Here is a 24,639-nt window from a genome sequence, read left to right as displayed (position 1 = left end):
TGTGGCCAAATTATGTCCTCTTGATAACTTATTTTTATGTACTAAACCAGAGTCGATCAATGCTGATACTGTTCTCATGGCACTGTGGGAGAGGAGCTCTTCTCTGCTCTTGTAGGGTTAGGATCAAAGATAAAACAGGTGACTGCAGTATCCCACTGACAGTAGATTACGTGCATGCTGTTGTCTTGCTTGATGTATCAGGGGTTGAAGCAGAGGCCATTGGCTCTGGACACATGAACAGATGAAGAATAAGGCTTTGTTGCTGTCGCACTGAACAAGTTATGTCTGCTTGGGGAAGTGCAGGAGGAGAAATATACTTCTGGACGTGTAGCATTTATTCTCCTGATTTTAAAGACTGCTCTTTTGAGATATGGACAATACTTCCAGCATTGCACATATCAGCCCTGTTTAAAGAGTTGCTAAATGCCTGTGGGAGGTTTCTTCTAATTTTTTTATGCTTTTTAAATATATATATATATGTGTGTGTATAAAAAAGCATGCTGCTCCAGCTGGTTTTGAAACTCTTTTTCTTTCCTCTATCTTCTAGGTCAGCACAAGCAATTCGTCTTGGAGCTTTTTAGTTTTGTGTTACAGCTCTGCTTTAAAGCACCCACGGCACACTTGCAAAACTATTCACCTCTCTTCTGTCATCTTCACTCAAAAAAAAAAAAGGTTCCCTTCCATCTGCTGCATTTTTGAGCAGTGATTTTTTGGGTGGTAGGACTCAGACAAAAGCAGAGCTCTTAGTGAGCTCTGAGTTGCCTTTCATACCTTTGGGGTGGTTTAACTTCCCAGTCATCTTACCTAGCATTACCTTTTCTCTATGAACCAAAGCTTGCAAAGCAGACCATAAGGTAGGCTACCTGTTTTGTTTCTCTGCTCAAGTAATTAAGGTAATAGGGGGTTCTAAAGAAAACGCCTCCAGCTACTTTCAAAGATGAAAAATATGTTAGGTCAGAAAATAGGAGAGCAGGAAAGGAAGACTGACTGCTGGCTCTGCGTGCTGTGCTGGCATTGTCAGGCTCCAATGTTCAAAGGAACAAAACGATCCAGTTGATGTGCAGTTGGAAAGACTGGATTAGATGCTTTGTCTCACTGGAGAAAGTCTTCTCTGCTGTACTAGCAGAGAGGGCATAATGAGTTTTACAGCTTGTTAGGGTACAGACTCAAAAATAGCTGAAGGGATGCTCACACTGGCCTGTTAGAGGTAATAGGGAATATCGACAAGCAGTCGTGAAGAAAACAAGTTCAGAAAATAAGCATGAGCTCCTCTCTTTTGTGTGGGTTTCAGGAGTTGGGTTTTGTTTCTCTGTCGAAGATGCTCTCAGCATTCCTTACATTTTTTTTCCAAGACCTCTTAAAAATCAAATGGTACAACTTGAAAACGTCTCAGACTATATCGATGGGAGTCTGTTTGTTGAAACCATTTTAGTACTGCTCCAGTCCACTTCAGTCTCTTCACAGCATAATATTCAAATCAGGCTTTTCAATGAAGTTCAGCATAAGAGTTCACAGCTGTTAAAATCTTAAACCTAATTCCTCTTCTTCCAAGGTATTCTCATGTATTTTGTGTCTGGCAAGATGGTTCTCCCAGTGGCCAAAACCATCATGCTCTCAGCTCACTGTCTTTGGCAAAATCCTTCTTCCCTCAGTCTGGCAGTGCCAAGGGCTGCTGAGAGGCATCATGCTCTCTCCAGGGGGCTGTGGGCCTCTTACTCCATTTTTCTTTTCATTCTCTGGAGGCATCTGCTGCTAACCAGGAAGATAAGGGGACTCAGGCTGCCCTTGACAAAGACAGAACATAGAATAGATTTCAGTTGGAAGGGACCTACAGTGATCATCTATTCCATGGCAGGCACCTTTGTTTCATGCATTTCAGGAAGGCTCTTTGGCAAACCCATCTCAATGCAGTATTTACCTGTCCGAGCCAGGTGAGGACTGGCCGCTTCCACTCTCCTGAGGCTCCTCGGGTGATGCATGTTCCCTTAGCTCCGGGATTTGGTGTGTCAGTCCTGGCAGGGCTGTCATTTGAGCCTTTCTAATCTTCTGGGGTGATGGAGGAATGCAGGCACTGATGAGCAGTTCTTCTGATGCAGCATCCTTCTCTTCTTGCCCTGCCCTATCAGCCAGGAGCAGAGAGACATCCATCTCCCACCCCTGGTGATGCTGATGAACATACAGACAGGGCTCTGGGGAAAAGACAAATGCTCTTTCTCAATGATGAAAGCTCTCTGAGCTGTATCTTAGCTGTCTTAGATTATCCTTTTGCTTGCACGATTACATCTTGAGCCTGTGGCTGCGAGGACAGTATCTGCAGCAGTTGCTAGAGCTATTCCCAAGAGAACACAGCTCTTGAGGTCTGCAAGCAGACAGAGACATGCACTCAGGCCTCTTGGCTGCTCAGTATTACACTAGTTCATCTTGTTGGGAGGGAGGTGTGCCAATTTCACTGTGATGAAACTGGAAGGAGTGAGCTGGTGGGGTAAGCAGGGTCACATCGCTGATAGCTTTTCCTCTCTAGCCGGGTGTTGCCGGTCTAGGATTTGCTTCTGAAAAGGTAACCTCATAGGTCATGTCAGCAAACATGCCCGTGGGGATGGGGGGCTGCACTGGCCCTTCAGGAGGAGCTCGTTAGGACTTCTTTGTGTCTGTCTATGTGAACGAGACCTTTTATTTTGTCTGTTCCTCCTCACCCCCAAAATAAAAGCACTCTTGTTTTTTGAAAGTACAAGCTGAATAGCCTATGGGTGTCACATCTCTAAAGACAGAGCTCTACTGGCTTCTCTCCTGAAAGTTGCTCTAACTGAAGAGTTATTCCACCTCCTCCTCAATTACGATGATCATTCTGGAAGGGGATGGAAAACAGCAGGATTTTGTATGGTTGAATGAGAAAACTGACATAAGGCAGTGTGTACCAGAGCTAATCTATAATTCATCATGATCATTCAAGGCTTTTAGAGAGCAGAGGAGGGAGAGGCAAGGGAGCCCTGACAAATGGTATAAAGACCCTGCACGTGGATGTAGCCAGCGAGGGCTGTCACTTCTGATGAGCATGGGCAGGCGGTGCGGGGCCACCAGGGAGAGCTGGGCTCCCGGTACCTGCTGCTGAGGAGGGGCTTGCATTTGCAGATGACTAGAAGCAACTCTGGTACTGACGTCTCATTATTTCCAGCTTGGTTGCTTGCTTTCCGGTCGCTGCTAATGTACCAGGCCCAAATTCCTTTGTGTGTTACTGCCTCGGGGGCCTCTGGCAGCTACTGCATCTGGGGGAGGATGTCCAGTAGAGTTGAGTGCTTACTCTTGACTGGTTAAGACCATCAAGGCTAACCACTAACAACATCAGGGAGAGGAGAGTACAGACCCCATTATGCTGGGTACTGGCTTTCTGGTGCTGGTAAAGTCAGTGATATGGCTGGATTGTTGAGGCCTGCTGCCAAGTTATCAGCAAGAGAGGGATCAGACTGAAAACAGCGTTCCCGGCCACCTCAGGTAGCTGGCACTGCTACAGCCCTGCCCACTCTGGCTCTAGAGATGCTTGCAGAAGGCAGCGTCATGCCAGCTGAGAGCCCTGGGCCGGCACTTTGTTGTAATGCAGAAGGCCAGGTGGTTTGGGGATCAATCTCCTCCCAGGGGAGAGAGGGGCTGCTTCTCGGGTCTGTTGTTCTGGCTTCGTAGGTGAGTTCCTAACCATGTCTGTCTTGTCAGTCCTGCACAGGCTCTCTGGACACATCCCCTTAAAGCAGATAAGGAAGAATGGCAGTTCCCCAGAAGAGAGGGCTTGTCTGGACACAGCAGGACTCTTGGCAGGAAGGCAGCTTCTCTGTTGTGCTGGGTATCGCATAGCTGTAGCTGCTCTCTTCCCCAGTGAGGCAAGTGCAGCCTGTGCCACTCCAGCAAGGGCCAGCAGAGCAAGGAGAGCTGTTGGCTCTCTGTTCAACACTGGGGAGGTCACACCTGGAAACGGTGTCCAGTTTGGGCCTCCTGCTGCCATTCAAGAGGGATGCAGGGATGCTGAGGAGGGTCTGGCTGAGGCTTCTGCGCCCATCAGAGCTGGGGACAGAGGGCCCAGGAGGAGACTGGGGAGCTGGAACAGCTTGGTGTGGTCAAGAGGTGGCTGGGAGCATATCTGATCACGGGTACAGCGATGTGAAGGGCAATTAGGAAGACGATGTGGTCAAACTCTTTTTGGCAGCCATGGCAGATGATATAATAGGGGAACGTGGGAAGTTTGGCTTGGTTATTAGGAAAAAAAAGCTGGTGGGGAGGTGACTCCATCCATGGAGGTTTCAAGCATTGCCCAGACAAGACCAGGCTGCTCAGATCTCTTACTCATGTTGCAAGAGGGAGGTTGCGTCAGATCCCTTGTGGCCCCTTTTACGCATGTGCTTCTGTGGGTCTGAGCCCTGGTTCCTTCAGTGCTGCCCAGCTTGGTGGAAGAGCAGTTCTTCTTGCTTCTCGCTGGCTTGCTTTCTGCTGCTTTGGTTTGCAAGTGTGTGCAGTAGCCTCTGTGTTACCTAGCAGCCCAGAAAAAAGCAGCTGTGACTGAAAACCCATCAGTGCCTCTGTGGTTGGGACCCACGTGTTAGACTCCCATCCTCAAGGGTTGGACATGGTGCAGAGTGCAAGCACAGCAGGGGAAAAGGATGGTTAAGGCAGGAGCTTGTTCTTCCATTAAGTTAATTTTTTGACTATACCTGCACTTCTGGGCTTATATCCAAGGCCTGAAGTACTTGTGCGATTTCCTCCTGCCTCCGTCAGTTAGGTTGTATTCTCCATTCCCTCCTGAGCTAGTTATTAATTATGGAGACTGCAGAGATGAAGTCCAGACTCTGCTAATGGTTGACTTGCCCATGTTTTACAAGAAGCATTTTGGGCATCTGATAATGGTATTTCTTAGCTTTGCTTTTTAAGCTCCACCATCATCTTGGTTTCTAGCATGAGCATGGCAGAGAGGCAGATAACAGCGTAGGGCACGCATCTGCAGCACCCTGCTCATCTTCCTGGGTTGAAATGTCTCCCTGGTGCAGGCACTGCCTGGCCTGGGAATTGGCTCTCAGCTGCAGGCACGATCCCAGGGCAAACTTCAGGCTTTTAGGTGCACTGTGCACGCTGTGTACAGTTATCCCCGTCCTTCCCAGGGCGGTGGGACGGACGATGCTCTAGCGGTGTGCTTTCGCCAGTGTGTACAGCATTTTCGTGCTGGCAGGGAGCACAGATCAGCCTTGCCTGGCAGCATTCAGGCAGGGCAGTGACCCTTGCTGGCTGACACCTCTCAATTTCCCCAAGCTTTGAGAATCTGGAGCAAATCCACGGTGAGTGCTGCACCCTCACCCTAGCCTCGGCTGTCCTCACAAAGCCATCTCTTTGCTCTTCACTGCCGGCTTCCCTCCCAGCCTGTGTCTCAGCCTCTAAAGCTGCCTGGCCAGACTCAAGTGCTATCTCATCTTTCCTCTCCCAGTCTTCTTACTGCTTCCCCCCACCTCTCCTGAGGAGGCCCTTGGATGCTAGGCTTGCTCCTCCTCCCCATCCTGTCCGGGCTGCGGGTGCTGCCGGCCGGCTTTGGCGCCGGCTCTGTCTGCCCTTTGCTCTCCCTGCCCCGGCTGGCCCGTCTTCATTCCCGCGGCAAGATCCCCTAGTCCCTGCCACTGCTGCTTGGCTGCCTGCCCCCCCATACAATCCTTTGGGAGATACAGCTCTCCTTCTCCTGTCTTGTTCCTGTTCCTCTGCTGCTCAGTTGTGTGTGTCTGATGTGGGGAGTTAGCGCTGTGTTTTTCTCTGCAGACTCTGCTGACCTGTTCCCTGCCTTGTCCGTTGCTTTCAGCCTGCTGCCTGCTGGGATACAGGGGTGGGTAGGAGGAAGCCGCTCGCATCCTGCATCCCTCCCCCCCTCCCCGAGTTTAGCCTTGGTGTTAGGGGGATGGGGAGAGAAAGGCTTGGGAAAGTGGAAACAATGAGAGTGCTACATTTTCCAGCTCTGCCTGTTCATACCCCCAGGGTTTACCCCTGGTATTGTATGCCAGCACTGGCCTGGCAGTCCCTGGTCCCGTTTTGCAATCTCCCTGTGTCAGCCAGCAGCTCAGGCCTTCCTGTAAGCGCCCTGGTGGTCACAGGGAAGGATTGTTCCCCTGGCCACATGGGGAAAGGTCACCGCGGGCAAAGGGGATGCTGGAGCCGGGTGAGTGGCTTGCCTTTCCCACCCCTCACCAATGAGGGCAATGCCAGTCAGCATGGAGCCAAAAACTTTTTGGCTTACAGGGGAAATTAAAAAAGAAAAAAGTTTCAAGATGTTAAATATTTTCAGCAAGGCCCCGCTTCCTTTTGCAGGGCAGATCTTAAAGCAGATGCTGTGCCCAAGCAGAGTCCCGGAGGATGTGTGCGTGTTTCATCGCTTTCGTAGCTGGAGGATGTTTGTTGTTGAATCCGCTCCCAAAAGCATCTGCGTGTCTTGCTGAAGCGGTGCCTGGGACAGTGGTGTCGGCCAGTTACCGCCGCTCTGAATAGCAGTTGGGCTGAGCAATATGTTCGCATTGCGCTCGCAGCTTGTCACTCTCTTCTCTTCCTACCCCGGGCCTGCCAACAAAGCTCTCCCCTGAATGCAACTCGGAAAGAAAGCTGTGACTTGGGGAGGCTGGGGGTGGATTAGCGTCCAACATTAAGGGCTTAACTCCCCAGCTCATCCCTGCCAGCCGGGGGTTTCGAGTGACACCACCATGCCTTTTTCTTCTGCTCTCAACAGTTTGCAGCCTGCTTTAATAATGTCCTTTGCACGCTGTTCTCTGGGCTGTGTTTGCTAAGCTGAAGCTTGCTCCTGGTACTTTGTTTTCGGAGTCTGGCCTGTTGGCTGAGGCTCCTGAGGACGCTGGTCACATTTATCAGGGCGGGGGCGGAGCGGAAGAAGGAGGAGGAATTTCTAGGTTGGGCTTAGGAACAGAGTTTTTCAAAAATTCTCAGCATGTTAAAAAAAAATAAAAAATCTGGCCATTCGTCTCTAGGTTACATTTGCCTCTGCTGTGGCTGAGCTCATGGAAAATCGCAGCTTAGCTCCTGTGCTCAGTGCCAAGATTAGTAGGTTTAAAAACTAACTGATAACATCTTTGTAAACTTGGAGACATTTCTGTAAATCCTGCTGATCCTTCCAGCCTGGATTTTGGAGCTTTCCTAGAGATCCAAGTGGGACGATGGTATCTGCCCTGAAAAATCACCCCATCCCTCAGGAGTGTTGCCTGCAAATACCCAAAGGGAGGAAGGAGGCTGCTGTTCCCCAAGGCCCCGAAGGGTGTGTGTTGGGATCCTTCTCCCTGTTCCTAACCAGATACACAGCACATGACAATGCTCTGCATGTAACTTATAATAATCACTGGTTTTATTTTTAAAAAATTACAATAGAAAAGTACCTTTAAACATATTTCCAAAAGCGAGTAGACAATGTGGAAGCTTCTCTCCTCTCCACAAGACAAAGTACAGGAAATAGTTTGCTAAAAGAGTTAGTCCGTTGCTTGGAAACGCTGGTATCGTTCCTTTTAGAGCTGCTCAGAGGTTTGTCTTGGAATTGATTTCTTCTCACGTTGCCTTTATCAATCCCACTTTTTACAGAAGACTCTAATGGGACAGTTTCCCATTGCACCATCTCACCCCCCACCCCGGCTTTGGCAGCCAAAATCTCAGCCGTCTTATTTTGGCCCACCCGCAGAACAACAGGAAGGAGGAAGAAAAAGGTTATTATGGTTAACAAGGCCATGAGCACCCTGTGTCTTCAGTGCAGCTGGGAAACCAGTTATGGCAAAGCCTGGGCAGCGGCTGAGCTGGGTCTACTCTGCAGCAGGGATGGGGTGGGGGGGAAAGGCAATGAAAGGAGAAGTTTTGTGCCTCCTTTTGCAAGAAACAGAAAAGAGGTTTTGGTTTGCTTTACTTTGCTCTTTTTCCAAATTCCTGCTGGAGCAAGGAGGAGAGACTAGTATATCAGGCAGTCTCTTTGCTGGTATGCTATCTCTGTAAAGGTTACAGTTACTACCCCAAGGGTGTTAGCAGCCTCCCTTCTTGTCTTTGCACATGGAAATGCTATACAGCAAGCCGCTAGACCGGCATAACCTTGACGCTAGAACCCCAGTTCAGCCCAGTACTTTGGCGTAATGGTAGGCACGTGTCTAAGCCCCTCGGCGTGCTCGGGACTCGTGCCCAACCTCCAGTAAGCTGGCGAACCGAGGGGTTTATTGTTTTTTTTTTTCATACAGCAGTTTATGTTGCCCGTAACAACTTCAAGCAGTCATGGCAGGAGGAGGAGGCAAATTGTCACCTTGCTACATGTGCGGGCTGTCTCTGCCCATCCCTGATCCGAGCCGTTGTACCATGCCGAAGCTTTGCGCAGCAAGCTAGTAACATAGCCCTAAGGTAAAAAAAATCACCATAAGAAAGTTTCTGATTGTCCTGCCTGGTTGTCATTTGGTGCAACTGGGAATAAAAGGGTAATACTGTAAGTGTCTGCAGAGGTCTTGCCGACACAGCCGGAGCACGATTCTTACAAACTCGAATCGTGCATCTCAACATCTGCACGTACGTGAATCAACATCATGCCTTCAACATGCAGATGGGGCGGGGGGGGTTGACAGTCTTAATTACACGCATTCGAAAGTCAAACACAAATCCTGTGGTCTGACCCAGTGTAAGATTGTCCTGTTCAGGAGGTTTGGTATAAAAATACTTGCTCTCATTTTGCTTTTTTTTGTAGTCTGCTTTCCTATGGTTCTGTTTGAAAAGACTTTTCAAACGCTACAGCAATGCCTGTCAAACCATGCTTTCAGAAGTAACACACTCTTTCTTACAAATATACAGTGTAAAAGAGGAAAATATTATTACTAGTTATGCTTTTCGTTTTTCTTCTAGGAGAGCAGATGTGTGATAGAGGCTGTGGGAAAGTCTTGGAGGAATCCAAACTTGTGTGAGGTGGTTTTTTTTTTCAAGCCTGTAACAACAGAGAGAGGTGTTAAAAGGAAAAAAAAAAAACAAAACACAACAAAAGCAGCCGTGATCTTGGGCTGAGACAAAGCAGAAAAGGGGCTGTGGTTAATCTCTCTGCCTTTGTGGGGAAGCGTGCCACAGCATCGGGAGAGGGAGGCTTGTTTTGGAAATGGAAGAGAGAGCAGCTCGTTCTGGCATTGTGCTCCAAGGACAGTTGTTTAACTGGGAAAGGTCAAGGTGGGAAATGCCTGTGGGGAGAGCTGGGTCTGTCAGCACCCCAGGGTGGGCCAGGCAGAGGGGAAGACCCCGCTGATCCCAGTTTGCTCCTCCCGCTGGCTGTAGCCCCTGGGGTTTTAACTTGAGGAGGCACCAGCTGGGAAGCTGAGAGTTAAGTCCCCAGGTGAATTTTGCACTTAAAGAGGAATTCAGTCTCTGTTGATCCAAGGCAGGAAAGGAAGCGAGGACGGCAGTGAGATGAGATTACCGGGGGTAATTCAAAGCCGAGAGGCATTCCTCGGCTGTAGAAACTCTGGCCCCAGATAACAGCGATAAACGCGGGAATGGCAGAGCCACGGTTTGGTCACGTCGTCCTGTAGCAGCAGCAATACCACCCTGCAGGGATAATCCCAGGGACACGCCCACCTCACTGCCCCTTTCCTTGGGTACATGGCGTTGGCTTCCTCAGCCCTCTACCCCCTCCCCAAAGCAGCAAAGCCCCAGGGGCTGCATCCCCCTGGCGCAGCCGGGCACCGTGCTGCAGCCTTACCAGCACACTGTGGTTTTGCGGAGAGCATGCCAACCCAGTAGCCGCCTTGGAAGACTCCGTTAATACCCACAAGACTGACTGTAGGCCACCATCACACACCTGAGACCTGTAAGAGGACACAGCAGAGGGTTAGGGACACTGGCAGGGGCAGCCAGGGGCTGAGGTTGCTGTGCTGCAGCAAGAGGTTATTTTGCAGTGACCAGGGTCAGCACTTCCTAACAGGGTAGTTTGCAGCTTAACCTTGCCCTGATGAGCTTTACATGGCAAATATGGGTGGGATGCAGGCAGGAGAGCCAGGAGGGCAGCAAAACCCATGGCTGCCTGGCTTGTAGCCCCTTCCTGGCTGGAGGAGCCTAGTGGGGAGCCAGGGGGTCCCCAACCCTCCATCCTTAACCACCCATTGCGACTACCAGGGTTGCTGCAGGCAGATGGATCTGTTCCAAGGGATTCACTCATCTCCACTTCCCAGATACGGCTCTGCTTACATTTTAGCTGAAAATATTGGCACGTTCCATATTCTGGAAGAACCACTGGTTCCCAAATCCTCATTGCTCCCTATTTGTATCTGCTGGGCTTAAAAAAGGCAGTGAATGCTTTGCGGATCCCAAGTCTTGGGTCGGCCACAGCCACAACCAGTCCTCCTGCTCTCCCCGCGTGAGTGAGCCTCATGGCCGCAGCGCAGGGCTGCAGGGGCCAGGCAGAGCAGTGGCATGGGAGCATGGGCAGCCGATGCCGGAGCCTCGCCACCTCCTTGGATCCGCAGGGGTTTCTCCGCAGGTGGGTGTGGACGTGGCGCAGGCTTCCCAGCAGGCAGCGGCAGCATGGGGGGATGGCAGCTGGGATGGTCCAGGCAGGCTGGGATCACAGGGCAAGCGATGTCAGCATCAACTGAGCCTCCTTCCCCTCTTCCATTTGAATCCTCTTTATTTATCCACGCAAGGCTGAGTTATTTGCAGAGCATATCTTGCAAGGCTTTTTCCATCTGAAGACATCCTAGGTTTCATCAAACTGGGCACTTGATAAGGCCATGCCTTTCATTTTGGCAGCCCCACCACCCCAGGCTGCCAGGAGAGTTTTCATGAAGGTTTAATGTTTGTGTTGCACTGGGAGGTGGAAGGTTGCCTTCAGCTGAGCAGCCCTGTCCTTCATTTGCAGGACCATGCCATTGCTACACTCCCTGGGCATGCAGCCTCCACTGCTGCAACAGCTTGGACCTGCCTTTCCATCCTGCCCCAGGATATCTGGGAAAGCTTTGGGGTAGACGGTGGCAGAGACGTCCCCTTCCTGGGGGCAAAGAGGGTGCCTGGACCTATGGTGCCTGCCAGAAATTGGCCTCACCAGTGTGGGCATAGGGTCTGGCCACCCACCCTGAGCTGCCAGAGACCCTGAGAGCTGTGGAGGGGGGAGCTCAGGGTAGGGATGGAGGTGGCCCCCAGCCCACCGTGCCAGCACAGGAGGACCGGAACAAGGACGTGACACTCACCCGGCATTCAGCAGAACTGACGGGACTTCCAGCCCTGAGAACCAGCCTCTGAGGGAGGGAGCCAGCGCATCTGCAAAGACAAGAGGGGCACAGGGTGAGAGGGGTGATGGCCACTCACCCTGGCAAGAGCAGGCTGCCCTTGGGCTCCCCTTTCCTGGCCTTCCCCAGGCACACGGTGGAGGGATGTTGAAGTGCAAACACTACAGCCACCCCAGCTCCAGTTCAGACAGTAACACTGGCAGGGGCCGAGTGCAGCCCCCGGCATCACTGCTTGCAGCAGGACCAAGTGGGGACGGCAGGGCAGCACTGTGGCCCCACTGCGCAGGCAGTGGGCTCATCCCCTCTTAACGCCTGCAAAGCCTGCATGAGATGGGGGGAAATGTCAGACGCCAAAACCCAGCGGCTCTCAGCACCTGCCCATGGGCGCTCAGTGCTTTGCTGGATAACGCCACGTCAGCCCTGCTGTCCCGAGGTTCTTGGTCCCGCCACTCTCTGCAGGACCTGGCTGGAGAGGCCACCCTGCAGCAAGCAGCTCCAGTTCAGGTGGCGGCACCCCTCTTCAACACTCCCCACCCAACCCGCAACGCTGGCAGCCATGTGGGGGACAGGGACAGGCTGCGGCCCCCAGCAGAGGAGCGCTGCGTGCTTTGCTGCAGCACCCTGGGGCAAGGGGGAAGGTGCTACCACCATCCTCCCCACCACACTGGCTCTATAACCATGACAGGTAATATTTCTTCTAACACTGTCTAGCATCAGGTCTCAACCTGGGTTTTCCCAGAGGGCCTTCAGAGCCTCTTCACGCCTCCATTTCCTTTGCTGGCCATTTCCCCAGCCCCCCAAGCAGCGCAGGTGCTGCCTGTTAGCGGTTATTTGACAAGGCAAGTATGTAGCTGCAATAATATTTACCACTGCTCTTCCTATAAACAGCAGGGCCTGAAAAGCTGGAGTTTCATCCAAAGGCTGCGGCTGGTTTGTACGCCAAGCGCTCTTCCTCACCCTCCCACTCAAGCCAGTCCCTGGCTGCCTCCGGCTCCCAGTGATGGCGGCTCCAGACAACCCAGCTCAATCCCAGTGGGCCAGGGCCAAAAGCCTTTCGGATGCAGCTTATCTGGCAAATCTGTTTCCGTGTGCTCATTTCCTCCTGCTCACAGCCAAGCCAGAGCTGGCAGTGAGAAGCGAAAACTGGGATGATGTCCGGCGTGGCTGCTGGGGAGGCAGCTGCCCATTCCTCCCCTCATGGTGCGCATCTCTTCCCGGTATCCCCGCGATGCTGCTCTGGGAAACATCCCAAGGGCTGGCACTACAAAGAAATCCTCCGACACCTCCATTTCCACTTCTCTTCTTTTCCCCTCTCCTCTCCCAGGGCAGGTAGTTAATTTTTAACAGCCACGTGCTGCCACTGGCGGTGGCAGCCAGCAGAAAAGCACTTGTGACAAGAGAGCGCCTCGTCAATAAAAGATGGGTCCTCCATTTGCGCTTCGCTTGCCCTCTCCTTCTGTCAGAGTCGCTTTGCTTCATGCCCCGCGTCCAGCAAGCCGCATCCCAGCGATGCTCAAGGGGCGGCCAGGGCCTCGGCAGCCCCCGTGCTGCACCACGCCGGCAGCCAGACTGGTCGTTGGGTGCCAGGAGCGATGGGGATGGTCCAGCGCCAGTGAGATCCCCCATCCCTCCCTCCCTGCCTGCTGCTGGCGTGGGCGAGAGTGAAGGTAGGAAGGCAGAGAGAGGTGTTTGGGGAGAGGCAGGCGCTGTCCGCTGCCAGCGCTCCGCTGGGCTTGGGTGCCATCCCTAAAATCTCAGGGAGGGGGCAGTGAGTGCCTGTTAGCGGGGCAGAGGTTAGTGGTGCTGCGAGCACCAAGGGGAAGGGGGTCTGGGGCGGGTGGGAGGGTGAGTGCAGTGGTGGCGGATGGGTCTGAATTACCTGGGCGTGCAGCGAAGCGGGATAGGTGAAAGCAGGAGGAGGTAGAGCAGGTGCTAACTCCGCTGGGTACAGAGGGTACGGCCCCCACACTTCAGGGCTACTGGGGTAAAGTGCAGGCACTGTGAGCTCATCTGCAAGAAAAGAAGAAGGAGAGTTAACGGTGACCAACGGGCGGCGGCCCACGCCATGCCACGCACTGCTCAGCAGCACAGCTGGTCCTTCCTTCTCCCTCCAAAGCAGGTGGGAGCAGGAGCAGAGCTTCCCCCGGAGAAGTGCAGCGTGCCAGTGCCACTGGCGAGAGCCGACCCACAAAGCCAACACGGGGCTCAGCTGGCCGCAAGCGATGCTGTGGGGCTGGATGCGTTGCCAGGGGAGGCTGGGCTGGGCTCCTTGTCTCTGAGAGGTTTAATTACCCCAGGGATCCAGCGTCGGCAGGCACAAGAGAGAGTGTGCGGCTCATGCCTGTGCGCAGCAGCAAGGAGAGGAACCAGCATCCGCACGAGAAATGCTCTTCCAGTAGCGGCAACAAGTACGACGCAACATTGCCAAGGTCTCTGCCAAGACCCCTAACCATGACTCGGAAACCCCGGCGCGGTGAAGCAGCACCACGGGTTCGTCCCACTCCTATGTGCTGTGCTGAGCCAGCTGTCACCTGCCCCTGGGTCCTCTCCAGCGCAGGCAAGCCACCTTTGAGGACCCTCGGCCACTGGCTGGCACATGCCACCAAGCTTGCGGCAAGTACATGCTGCTGCTTCCAATTTGACCTGGCATTCCCCATCACCACCACCCTGCTGCATCCCTGCTCCCTCCAGCATCCCGCCCTGGGGGCCTGGCATCACTCCTTCCACCCATAATCTCTGCACAAGATCAAACTGCCTGAATAAAGTGTTTTCCTGAGGCAAATGAGAATGGGGACAACCCCCACGCCTGCCACCCCAAAAACTGACGGCACTGCCGTGGTGGTGGGTCGGAGGGTACCGTGCAGGGCTCCCTCAGGAGAGCCAGAGCCAGTACTTACAGGGCTCCCGGGCGATGAACTGAGGTACAGCGGTGGGGAGAGGCGTGCTGGGGTTGGGGGTGCCCACCAACTTGCTCTTGGCCATCTTGGTGTTCGCCTTGGCAAACTCCAGCCGCAGTGTCTGGGGGATCTCGGGGTCGAAGCGGATGCCCTGCAGGAGGGAAGGAGGCACAGCGGGTGGGCAAGCACTGCCGCATGCCAGCCCCGCAGAAAAAATAACTCCCAATTTTTATTTTTTTTTTCTACTTTCAGCCTTGAAATGAGCTAATTTGCCGGGCCCCGAGGCAGCTCGCATTCCTCCGGCATCTTTAGCATCGGCACCATATTTGGCAGTCGGCATCCCGCAAGGCCGAACTCTTATCCAGAGGGATTAGTGGAGCCAAAAAAAAACCTTTTACATTGAAAATGAAGACAAGGGGAAAAAAAAAAAACAAAAAAACAAACCAACAAACCAAAACCCGGGGAGGAATTGGAGAACAGACTCCACGCGGTTCTCCCCGTGACTGTTTTCAGGCGGTTAACTCTGCAGAGGTAGGAGGGAGCTGCTAAAGGAAAAAGCTGATTTTTCTTTTGGAGCTTTACTTGGGATTTTTCCCACTGAAGAAACAGGAGAGGCTGGGAAAGGCGTCTCTCACTGATTCATATCTAAAGCTCTAATCCTGAGGGTTCAAGCCCTCCCAGATGGCCCTGGGAAAGGCAAAAGGGATACAGCCCCCCCAGGAGGGAGGATGCAGATGGAGATTGGCTGGAAGGATGGGGATGCGGTGAGGCCAGCTTGTGCGGGAGACATACGTTTCTGGGATGGAGAAATTTGGAGTATCCAGGCATGGGGAAATGAGGGGAAAAAAATCCTGAAAAAACGAAGCGGCTGGGCGCACTCACGTTCAGCGCGTTCTTCGCCGCCTCTGCCTCGGAGCGGCTGTCGAAGCTGACAAAGCCCACGGGCTGCGGAGGAAGGAGAGGAGGCACCATCAATCAGACTGGCAAGGAGCAGAGGGGGGACCCCCCCCGCCCTGCAGACTGGTGGTGCCGGGGGAGGGTGGGAGCATGGCGTGGGATGCTCAGCCTGTTTTGAGCAGCTCCTACCTGCTTGGAGGTGAGTTTGATGAGAGACCCTTCGTACCCCTGCAAGAAAAGAATAAAAAAGAATGTTTGGTGGAGATCCCTGCAATTCAGCTGCCCCTTGAAGAGAAACCTTCTGCATCCATCACCCAGCAGCCCCACGACTGGGGGGCATCAGGTGGGCACAGGGGGAGCTTGCCAGGGCTCAGCACCAGCATGGGGTCTCGCTGCTGCTAGATTTTTGTAGGGATGCTGAATGCCTGATAATGTCATCCTTCATGTTTGAAAAGCGATGGTGTCTGAGCTGCAGGTCTGGCAGGGTGAAGAGACTGGAAAAGTTTGCAGCCAACACACTTTTGCTGCTAAATGGGGTGCAAGTCAATGTGCAATTAAAATGCCAGTGTAATCGAAGTGCCCAATGACATTTTCCTATGGTTTACTGGGACAAAAAGGTGCAGAAACTTGTTTCTGTGAATAAAATGACTGAATTAGAATTTTGGGGGGAAACCAGCTGGCTCCCAGATCCCACCAAGGTTGGTGGGGCCATGGGGATGGGGCAGGGGGTCAGCCCCATGCTTCCAGCCCCTCTCTCCTGTCCCCAGTCTGGTACCTTAAAGGGCCTGAAGAGCAGGTAAAGTTCCCGAGGCTTGATGTCCAGAGGCAACCCGCTGACGAAGAGTGTCCTCACCTAGAAAAGAAGAAAGGAGGTTCCTGGGAACCCTCCCTCATCCCTAACTTAGGGATACCCCACGCCTCCCACAGCCTTAGGTGGCAGCACACCAGAGGGACAATGCCAGCCCGAGGGGAACCTCATGGGCAGCTAAAAGCCTTAAGGCACACTTGGGGGATGTAGCAGTTTGGGGAGAGGCATCCCCATCCTTCTAGTGACCGCAGAGCAAGCTGCTGAGACACCACAGAAAGGTAACCGAGACCCGTCCTCATGGCACTGAGCGCTCTCCAGGTGGAAAAGGCTGCCAGCATCCCAGCACTTTCCCACCCCTGTCTGGCAAACAGGATCTCTCCTGGCATCCCCAGCAGAGCCCTTACTCTGCAGACAATGCCTGTTGTCTCTCTTCAATTGCAGCAGCTCATTAAGGACCAGGAGAAGCAAACCCAAACTCTTCCTCCTGGAGGAATGGTCCTATTTTGGAAGAGGCTGATTTTAAGCAGCCTGTCCCTGATTTATAAAAGTCACCTTTTAAGGGGTTTTGACTCTTTTTGGGTGGATCTAATGTTTGCTGTGGTGCAGCATCCTCAAAGCTGGAGTTGCTCGCAAAAACACTGCTTCGGCTGACCCTGAAGGGGGATATGGGTCTCCTTGGGGATGGGCAAACCCCACCTGGGCAAGGTCTATGCTCAGACAGTTTTGCTTTACAACCAACTTGTAACTGAGGGAGCGGTGTGGGGCGAGAGAATAACGGCTGGATCTGCTGCCGGTCCCACTCTCCTCATCCCCAAAATCTCATCCAAACACTTTGGTGACCGATAGCCAGGGGCCTGCAGGAGCCTGGGGCTGATGATGGCCCCAACCAGTGCCACCTGAGCCCCCTCACCCACACACCCTGCCCACGATCCCTGCACTGTATTTAGGCTCAGACTTTACTGCAGGGGGAGCTGCTTACGTAGCAAGGCTGAAGCCTGTGTGTGGGTCTGACCCTGGCTGCTGTCACCTGGCAGCTCTGCTCTCCCTGCAGCACCCAAGGATGGTGCCTGTATCAGTGGCATCTCTGCCTCGCTGTCCCCCTCAGCTGCAGACTTGCTTGTGAGCCAGCCCAGCTCCTGCTGCTTCCCGTAGCATCTTACTGGGAGGTAATCTGTGGTATTTGATAGCTCTAGCTGATTTTTTCAGGCACCCAAATGCATTGTGAGAGCTTGTCTGGAGGGGCTAGACCAAGGTCACCCACCCTGGGTGCCAAGCTGACAGATTTGGCCCGAAGGAGGGGAAAACCTTGATTATTTTTATTTATTTTATTTTTGGCCAGGCACCCTGCCTCCCCCGTGAAACAGCCAGCCCAGGCCTATTCTTCTGCTGACATTTCTTCTTTCTCTTGCAGATAAGCTATCTACCCCATCTCCCAGCCTGGGAGCAGCAAACATTCCTGCTTTGTGTAACAAAACCTCTGGCTGACCTATATCTATTAAATAACAAAAGGTACTCGAGGCCGTTTGCATATAGCCCTTGTGTCAACAGCTCCAAGTGATACCCATCGCTGCTGGCACCCACGGCTGCTGGCACCCATTGCTGGGTGCATGGGGGCTGCCAGAAAACAAGCTAGCCATAAACGTATGTCCATCCTGTGCTTGGTGCTTGACTCCTCTCGGAAAGCAAGCCCTGCTCCGGCCAGGAAAGGATGCGCAGAGCCTTGCCCAGAGGGATGCTGAGAGCTCCACGCTGGATAGGATCAGCGTGGGCATGTCCTCCCCCTTTCCTGAGCCAGGGCTGCAGCTAGGCACAGCTGTGGTAGCCCACCCCTCTACTGGGACCATCCACAGTCGGCTGGAAGCCCCCCCCTCAAGGGGCCTTGGGGGACCCCTGCCAGTTTTCTGCCTATCTGAGGGAGGATCCCAAGGTGTTCAATGCTGCACAGTCTCCCAGTGGAGACACTGCCCGAATTTCTTCTGGCAGGGCCTGGGGAGGGATTAATCCGGAGGAGCTTCCCTTGCATCCATGAAATTGGACATATAGAAGGCAAATCTATCCTTTCCTAGGGAAAAAAATATTCCCCTTCAGACAGGTCTGCCTGAGCATGACTGCTATCCAGGGAATCAGCTCACCAGACACATCCCAGCTCCCAGCTGGGTTTGTCTCCCACAGAAGCTGATCATCCCTGCGTGGTGTGTGTCTCCCATCTCCATCATCCCTCGAGCCTCTGGTCCTGCCCAGCACACTGGCCTCCTGCCCCCCCTCTCCCCCAGGAGCTGCCTGAAACACCACAGACATCAGAGACAGCTCCAAGGGGAACCCACTGCCAATTTGCCTGAAATCCAAACCTCTACAAGCCCAGCTTGCTAGGTCATTTAGCCCCATAGCCATGTGGCAGAGAGATGGGAGAGATAAAAGACCCTGAAAAACCCTCCGAAATTCAGCCTCGCAAAGGAAGGGCTTCTCTTCGGTAATGACTTGTTTTCTTTGAAAGTTCAAATGTGGGTCGGCCAAGTTTTAAACCGTAAAATTATACAGCGGCGAGTGAGAGAGGGAGAAGGGCTCCAAAGGATCCCCCAGCTGGTTTCCAGCCCCAAAAGGACGTTTTGGGGCCAGGAGGGAGGGAGGGAGGGAGGAGATAAGAGATCATGGGTGCTTCCTGTCTGCACCCCACAGAAGGGTGCCAGGGGGCTGGCATACCCAGCCAGAGATGTTTGAGTAGGTCCTGCATAAACAGCATCCTTTTGCTGGGCTGGGTAACAAGCAGGTGGGAGGATTAGGGCTGCGTTAAAACGAGGTGGGACTGGCAGAGAAAAGGAGAGTCTTCGGGGATAATTCCCAGCAGGCTGGACGGATATCCTTTTGCCAAGGGAAAGATTTTAGGCGGAAATATTACTCCTGCCCTTAAATGGAAGAGGAGCTTCAGCCCGCAGGGAGCTGCTCCAGGCTTTCCTGTGCTGAGAGATCCCAGGGGCTCAGCCTCCATCCTCTACCAGAAAGGCTCCCAGGGCAAAATCCTGCCCTTGAGGGGGAAAAAAAAAGCCTTATCAGATAAGTTGCTGGCCATCAGGCAATCATATGTTCTTCCACAGAGAAAAATGACCCCTTCTCGGAGGTGGATCAGGCAAGACGTGCTCCCAAATGTCTTGCAGGACAGGGCCAGACCTACAGCTTCCAGAGCAAGGATTAGCAAAGGGCGCTCGAGCATGGCGGTGGGATTCCCGCAGCCCAGAGACCCCCAGTCTAGGACAGCCCCAGCCGTTTCATTTCAGTTCTGCTGTGCAGACATTTTTCAGTTTCTTCTTGGTGGAGCATTTCTCCATCTCTCCTTCTTGTTACAATTTGGAGTGAAAACAAAGGTTTCTTTCAGGTCAGAAGTGCTGATGTTTGCTCCAGGAAGCTGCTGGCCATGGGTGCAGGACCTTGCAGGTGACCACCACACTGATTTCCTTCAGCAGAGATGACAGCTACTGGATGGCACAAGGAGCACACAAACAAAGTCCCCTTGCTACGGTCCTCCTCTGCTCCTGCTGCTGTGCCCCACAGCTCCCAGATTTGCCAGGGGTGCTGGATCCCAACTCGGCCGCTTTGCTCCTATTTTGTCCTCTTCTGGCTTTTATTGTCCCCACAGAATGTCTTCTCTTAGCCTCTGTTACTCTGCTCTCCCTAGGAAGCCATCTCCATCCTGCTTCTGGCCTGTCCCTCTCAACTCTGCTCCTCTGTGTCCCACCATCACCTTAGGCTGTCCCCAAAATACCATGTCCCATCTGGGGCCAGTTTAAGGGGTGCTGGAGAAGGTCGGGGCAGGGGGGTTTGCTGGGACAGTCAGGGCTGGGGACACGCAAGGAGAGGTGTGGACCTGGGCCAAGAGGTGACTGGGGTCTCCAGACCACAGTTTAAGGATGGCCACAGCTTGGGGAGGTTCATGGCAGAGTGCTGGCAGCCCTCCTCCTCCCTCACATGAAGCCACAAGCCAGGTTTGTCTCCTGAAGGTAAGCAGGAACCAGGGAGGCATTTGCCTGCCTTGGACCCCCATCAGATGCCGGGTGCCCTGAGGGATGCCGGGTGCCCCACTGGCATGGTCACGCTCCCTTGCCCCTGCGCAAACCACCCCCAGTAAACGTTAACAGGCCAGGGGCCGGAGGGGAGAGGCAGAAGGCGTCCGGGTGATTCATTCACAAGGCATTTAATCGCCTCCTTCAGCCCCAGTTCCCTGTCCGCCACCTTTCAGCAGGGGCTCGCTTTTAATTCTCCACCAGCCGATTAGTCGCTTGACTGCCCGCCGCCGGGGAGGCACCGCCGGGCAGCCGGAGCAGGAAGGCGATGGCACGGGGCTGCGATCGAGCCGTAAAACAGGGCAAGCGGAGCTTCCCCCCGCCTCCCCGGCAAAGTGGGGTGCTGCCTCCCCCGCGGCAGGATTAGTCCTTGCGTAAATACTCTCTCTGCTAATGGAGCGTCCTCCTCAGCTGGGTTTAGATTCCCGGGCTGTGTGTACGCACGCCATCAACCCGCAAAACTCCCCGACATAAACAAGTCTGAGGCCAAGGGATGCTGGCTCTGGCTCCTCCACCCTGGGATGCGGGAGGAATGGGCTCAGCCTCCAACCCTGCCACCCGTAGCCATTTCTCCAAACCAGTAGCCAAACATCCAGCAGAGGACGGGGGGGAGAAGAGCAGCCCTTAGGGAAGAGCGAGTCCAGAGCTGCTGGGGCTGGAACGAGGAAGCAGCGGAGGAAAAGCCAGTGAGAAGCCAAGGGAGCAGATGGGGGATTGCAACAGAGCAGAGGAGCAGCGGGCACGGGTGGGGGTCACGCACGGCTGTGTCCCGCCCGGGGCTTGTTCCCAAACCCTCCAGACCCCGCGCTTAAAGGAGGAAAGAAAGCAGGGCATGGGCGGATGCCACACAGGGGTCATGGGGGCAAAGCTTATCTGCTCATTGGGCACCTTCTCCCCAGAAACTGTCCCTGGGGTTGCCTCCCCACACCCGGTCTCCCGGGATGATGGATCTGGCATGGGATGGGGACAAGGGCCACGAGCTGGGCTCTCCGGAGCCGCTCTGCTACCAAATAAGGCCTCCGTCGAGCCTTTTACGTGCTGTTGTCACCCGGCTGAAGTGACGTGACCTCCTTTCCAAATTGTTCTGCCTTCCCCCGACAGACTCCTCTGTTGGGAACCCTCCCCAGCAAACAGCTCCCCCGCACCGGGGGGGGTCCTTCCCGGTGTGGGGAGGCGAGAGGATGAGGAGGCCACCCTGGGGTGCTAGGAGCAGGCAGCAGGACTCCTGCCAGCCTGGGGAGGAGGCAGGAGGAACGGGGCCAAAGCCAGGACTTGTCCCACCTGGCAGCAGCCTGACTGACCTCCCTAGCACGGGTCCTGCTTGTCCCTCTTTTTTGGGGGGACATGAGGCTGGAAGGCAAGCCCCGGGGAGGGGAGAGGTAGGGCGCAGTAGCTGGGCAACCCCCTTTCCCTGTGCTTAAGCAAACACTCATCAGCACCGGCTCTTCCAGCCAGGACTAGCAAAAACTCGTGCGGGGAAAATACCTGCCTGGCACCAGAGGAGCCCAGTGTGCAAGCACGAGCGGCCATCGCCCTCCTAACACATCCCTGGCATGGCAGGGGACTATGGCACCTCACAGCTGTCCCCTCCAGGAGCTCCTCATGTCCAACTTTCCCCCGGGGCAAAGCTGCTCACAAGGTCAGGGGGTCCCCAAGGGCCAGCAGTGTGATAGCTGGCCGCTTGCCCCCCGGATCCAGCTGGGAGCAGGGCAAGGGTCACCCTTTGCCAGGGCAGCATGTGCCACGCCACTGTGAAAGGCAACAGGCCCCCATGGACATCTCCCACCGCCGTGCCTGTCTGAGCCACATCGCCATATCCCCCCCACAGACCTGGCAGCATCATCTGCCTTGCACCCGGGGAGGCCACCAGTGGAAAAATTCCCCATTATTGGCACGCTTTGGGAAAACTTTGGGAAGTTTCAGGCCGAAACTGCCTCTAGAATAAAAAAAATCAAGGTAGGTGACAGCAGGCAAGCGGAGCTGTGGCGCATCCCGACGTTGTGGATCAAGCTGAGACCCCACCGAGAGGCCGGTAGGGACGTGCCAGAGCAGCCCAGCGGGTGAAAGGCGAGGAGGAGATACTATCTGCCTGCTTTCACCCTCCCAAAGTCCAAATTCCCATCTCAAGGTCATGGGCAAAACCAGGAACTTGGCGGCTGCAAGGGAGAAATCCCGCTCTCGTCTCCGTGGCGGGGCGTGGGGTTTGTCTCCCGTGGGGACGAGAGCGTTTCGTACATCTTTGGGGTGAGAGACGCAAAGTCTTGCTGGACGCGCGGTACCCACCGTCACTGTCACCCCCACAAGCCACCCCGCCAGCGCCCAGCACCGGCCCCGGGTGCTGGGGGTGAGGCTGTTTTGCCCCCACCACCACCCCGGGGAGCTGCATATCTTGAGCGGGGCTCCCCTGCGCCCGGAGGGCTTCCCCGGGGAGGCGGAGGAGTGTTCGCGGGGAAACCCGAGGGGATGCGGTGGCCCCGCCGGGGGGGGTGTGGGTGTCCCCGGGAGCGGGAGATGCGCTGCCCGCCGTTCCTGTGTTTCCCCCCCCCGCCCCGCGAGCAGCCCCGGGTACCTGGGGTCGGGAAAACCGACGGGACCCCCCCGACGCGGCCCCACCCCCCGCCTGGGGTGCGCGGGCACCCGCGGAGCGCAGCCCCGGGATCGCGGGGGGGGCGGGAGGTGCCGGAAACTCTCCCCCCCCCCGAAACCCCCGACCCCCCCCCCAACCCCCCGCCCCCGCTACCTCCTCCTCGGGCAGGCCGGTGTCGGCGGGGCCGCCCTCCCGGTCGGCGGGGAGACTGCTCATGGTGCGTCCGGCCAGGCTCCTCGTCCCGCCGGCGGCAGCCGCGTCCGGGGCGGGCGGTGCGGAAGGCTGGCCGGCGGCGGGCAGCGGGGGGGCCGGGGCGGGGCGGCGGGGACCGGGGGAGGGCCGGGGCGGGGGCCGGGGACGGGGGAGGGACGGGAAGGAGGCGGCCGGAGGGGGCCGGGGGGACGAAGGAGCGATGGAGGGGCGCGGGGGTGGTGGGAGGGGGGTGCTGGGGACGAGGGACACGGGGTCACGGACACGGAATGTGGGAGATGGGGTGTGTGATGCAGGGCGAGGGACACGGGATGGAAGGCTGGGGACATGGGGGACAGTCTAGGACACAGCGTTGGGGACACGGGACACAGGCTGGGGACACTGGATGCAGGGTTGGGGATGCAGGACAGAAGGCTGGGAACACGGGACACAGTCCCAGGGACACGAGGCTGGGGAGATGGGACCCGGTTTTGGGGTCGTAAGACGTCTGGGGACGCGAGACACAGTCCCAGGGACAGGGCTGCAGCAGGGCTGTGGGGCAGAGGAGGGGACAGTGTTGGGGACACAGGGCACAGGAGGGGGGACACAGGGGCAGGGCTGGCTGTGGGCCAGGGAGCGGGGCACCAGGGGCTGGCCACGGTGGGAGGGAGGTGACATTAGAGGAGGGTCCCCACTGTGTCAGGGTGGTGGGGGCTCATCATCCCAACCAGCCTCACCCGGGCTCTGAGCCGCCCACAACCCCTCCCACCTGGCCCACGGCCACATTTAGGCTCCCACCCTGCTCCCTGCTTAGGCTGGGCTTTAGGTGAGCCTGAGGTGGGCCTTGCCTCCTCCTCACTTAATTTCCTATCTTGCTTTTGGGCTGATCATATCCCTGTTGCATCCCCATGGACAGGACTGTGGTCCTGAAGGGTTGTGCTCGGCTCTGGAGCAGCGTGACGGGGACCCTTGGGGCAAAAAACGTTTCACCAGTGGCTGCATCCGGAGCAGATGCTGCCCATGCACACCACACAGGGACCAGAGGTGACGCCAAGGACATCCTGCCCGTGGCAGAGGGCTCATAGCGAACGGGTGTTTAAGGTCATGGCTCGCCTTTCCACATCTCAGCGGCCAAAACAGATCTAGGGGCAGCTGCCCGCATGGACTCAGCCCGGCCGCCGGCTCAGAGCCGAGGGTTTCCAGGCTGCCAGCAGCGGTGATATACAGAGCAGAACCTCTTGTGCTGGGAGGGAGATGGACAGGAGCTGGGCTAGCGGGATCTGGGGGAATAGGAACCGGCTGGCTCCCAGGGCAGGCAGCCTGGAGAGGGAATCTAAGGCGCCAGGACTGATCTAGTTACCCAAATGGGAGCCTCTTGCTTTTGGGGTAAATTCCCAGCAAAAGATTGCCTTATCTTCTGGCAAGGGGAGAAGCTGGAGAAGAGAGATGTGTTTTCCCTTCCGTGGGTATCTCTGGAAAAAGCTTTGGCTGGGGCTGCTGGGGTGGGCCGGAGAGGCGGCGGTGGCTGGCACAATATCCGCAGCCCTCCTTTGGGCTTGGCTTTGGGGAAGAGCTGCAGTTGGATTCACAAAGCCAAAAAAAGGTGGGTTTTCATTTTTGGTATCCCTGCACCTGTACTCAGGGAGAAAATCCAGTTGGCTCCGGTGGGTGTTGCATCGCTTTTGTGCCTTGGTCTGTCCCTCCTGAAACCCCTGGTCCCAAACCAAAACCCCACAGCCTGCAGCCCAGCTGGTGTTTGGGCTTCCTCTGTGGGCGGCTGCTGATCATCTGCTCCTCTCTCTCTTTCCTACAGGAATTTCTGCTCCAACGTCAATTTCCTTCCGTGCAGAGACAAAACGTCAGGCTGTGTTGTAGGAGGATAGAAGGGGAAGTTGTAAACAACATCCCTGGGGAATCTCAGCCCGGCTGGGAAGCGGGGAAACATCCGAAGCTCACCAGAACG

General features: G+C 55.3%; 2 protein-coding genes across 10 annotated transcripts in view; one reads left to right on the top strand and one right to left on the bottom strand.

Annotated features, from left to right (window-relative positions):
* The window catches only part of GTF2E2 (general transcription factor IIE subunit 2), a 44,263-nt gene extending 33,278 nt beyond the window's left edge, over positions 1-10,985 (top strand). For 2 of the 4 annotated variants that reach the window (XM_074905255.1, XM_074905257.1), the window contains exon 9: positions 548-8,316. The gene's annotated coding sequence lies outside the window, so the exon portion shown is untranslated. Of the gene's footprint in view, positions 1-547; positions 8,317-10,876 lie in introns of those variants that run through there. The other 2 variants (XM_074905259.1, XM_074905258.1) reach the window with 2 other exon arrangements.
* RBPMS (RNA binding protein, mRNA processing factor) lies at positions 8,247-22,759 on the bottom strand. 6 transcript variants are annotated; one of them, XM_074905253.1, is made up of 9 exons: positions 22,641-22,759; positions 15,813-15,890; positions 15,227-15,265; positions 15,023-15,085; positions 14,141-14,291; positions 11,205-11,274; positions 9,722-9,827; positions 8,854-8,959; positions 8,247-8,383 (listed from the first exon to the last, which is right to left on the bottom strand). In XM_074905253.1, the coding sequence occupies exons 1-8, from the start codon at positions 22,701-22,703 to the stop codon at positions 8,954-8,956; spliced, it is 576 nt and encodes a 191-aa protein (XP_074761354.1). In that variant the 5' UTR covers positions 22,704-22,759; the 3' UTR covers positions 8,247-8,383; positions 8,854-8,953. The 6 variants fall into 6 exon arrangements, with proteins under 6 accessions (XP_074761354.1, XP_074761351.1, XP_074761352.1 ...); XM_074905250.1 differs by lacking the exon at positions 8,247-8,383 and adding an exon at positions 13,123-13,253 and having other exon boundaries at positions 8,454-8,959; XM_074905251.1 differs by lacking the exon at positions 8,247-8,383 and having other exon boundaries at positions 8,454-8,959.
* Between the last annotated feature and the right edge of the window lie 1,880 nt (positions 22,760-24,639).

The sequence above is a fragment of the Athene noctua genome, chromosome 4, assembly GCF_965140245.1.
Source record: "Athene noctua chromosome 4, bAthNoc1.hap1.1, whole genome shotgun sequence".
Lineage (NCBI taxonomy): Eukaryota > Metazoa > Chordata > Aves > Strigiformes > Strigidae > Athene > Athene noctua.
The sequence above is the reverse complement of the archived record's forward strand: the minus strand, read 5'-3'. Positions and strand labels throughout refer to the sequence as shown.

Coding starts and splice junctions, on each gene's coding strand:
- RBPMS (XM_074905248.1), bottom strand. CDS start 22,703: ATGAGCAGTCTCCCCGCCGACCGGGAGGGCGGCCCCGCCGACACCGGC. Junction 15,086..15,226: donor TCAAACTCACCTCCAAGCAG/GTAGGAGCTGCT, acceptor CTTCCTCCGCAG/CCCGTGGGCTTTGTCAGCTT. Junction 14,292..15,022: donor CGGCGAAGAACGCGCTGAAC/GTGAGTGCGCCC, acceptor TCCCTCCTGCAG/GGCATCCGCTTCGACCCCGA.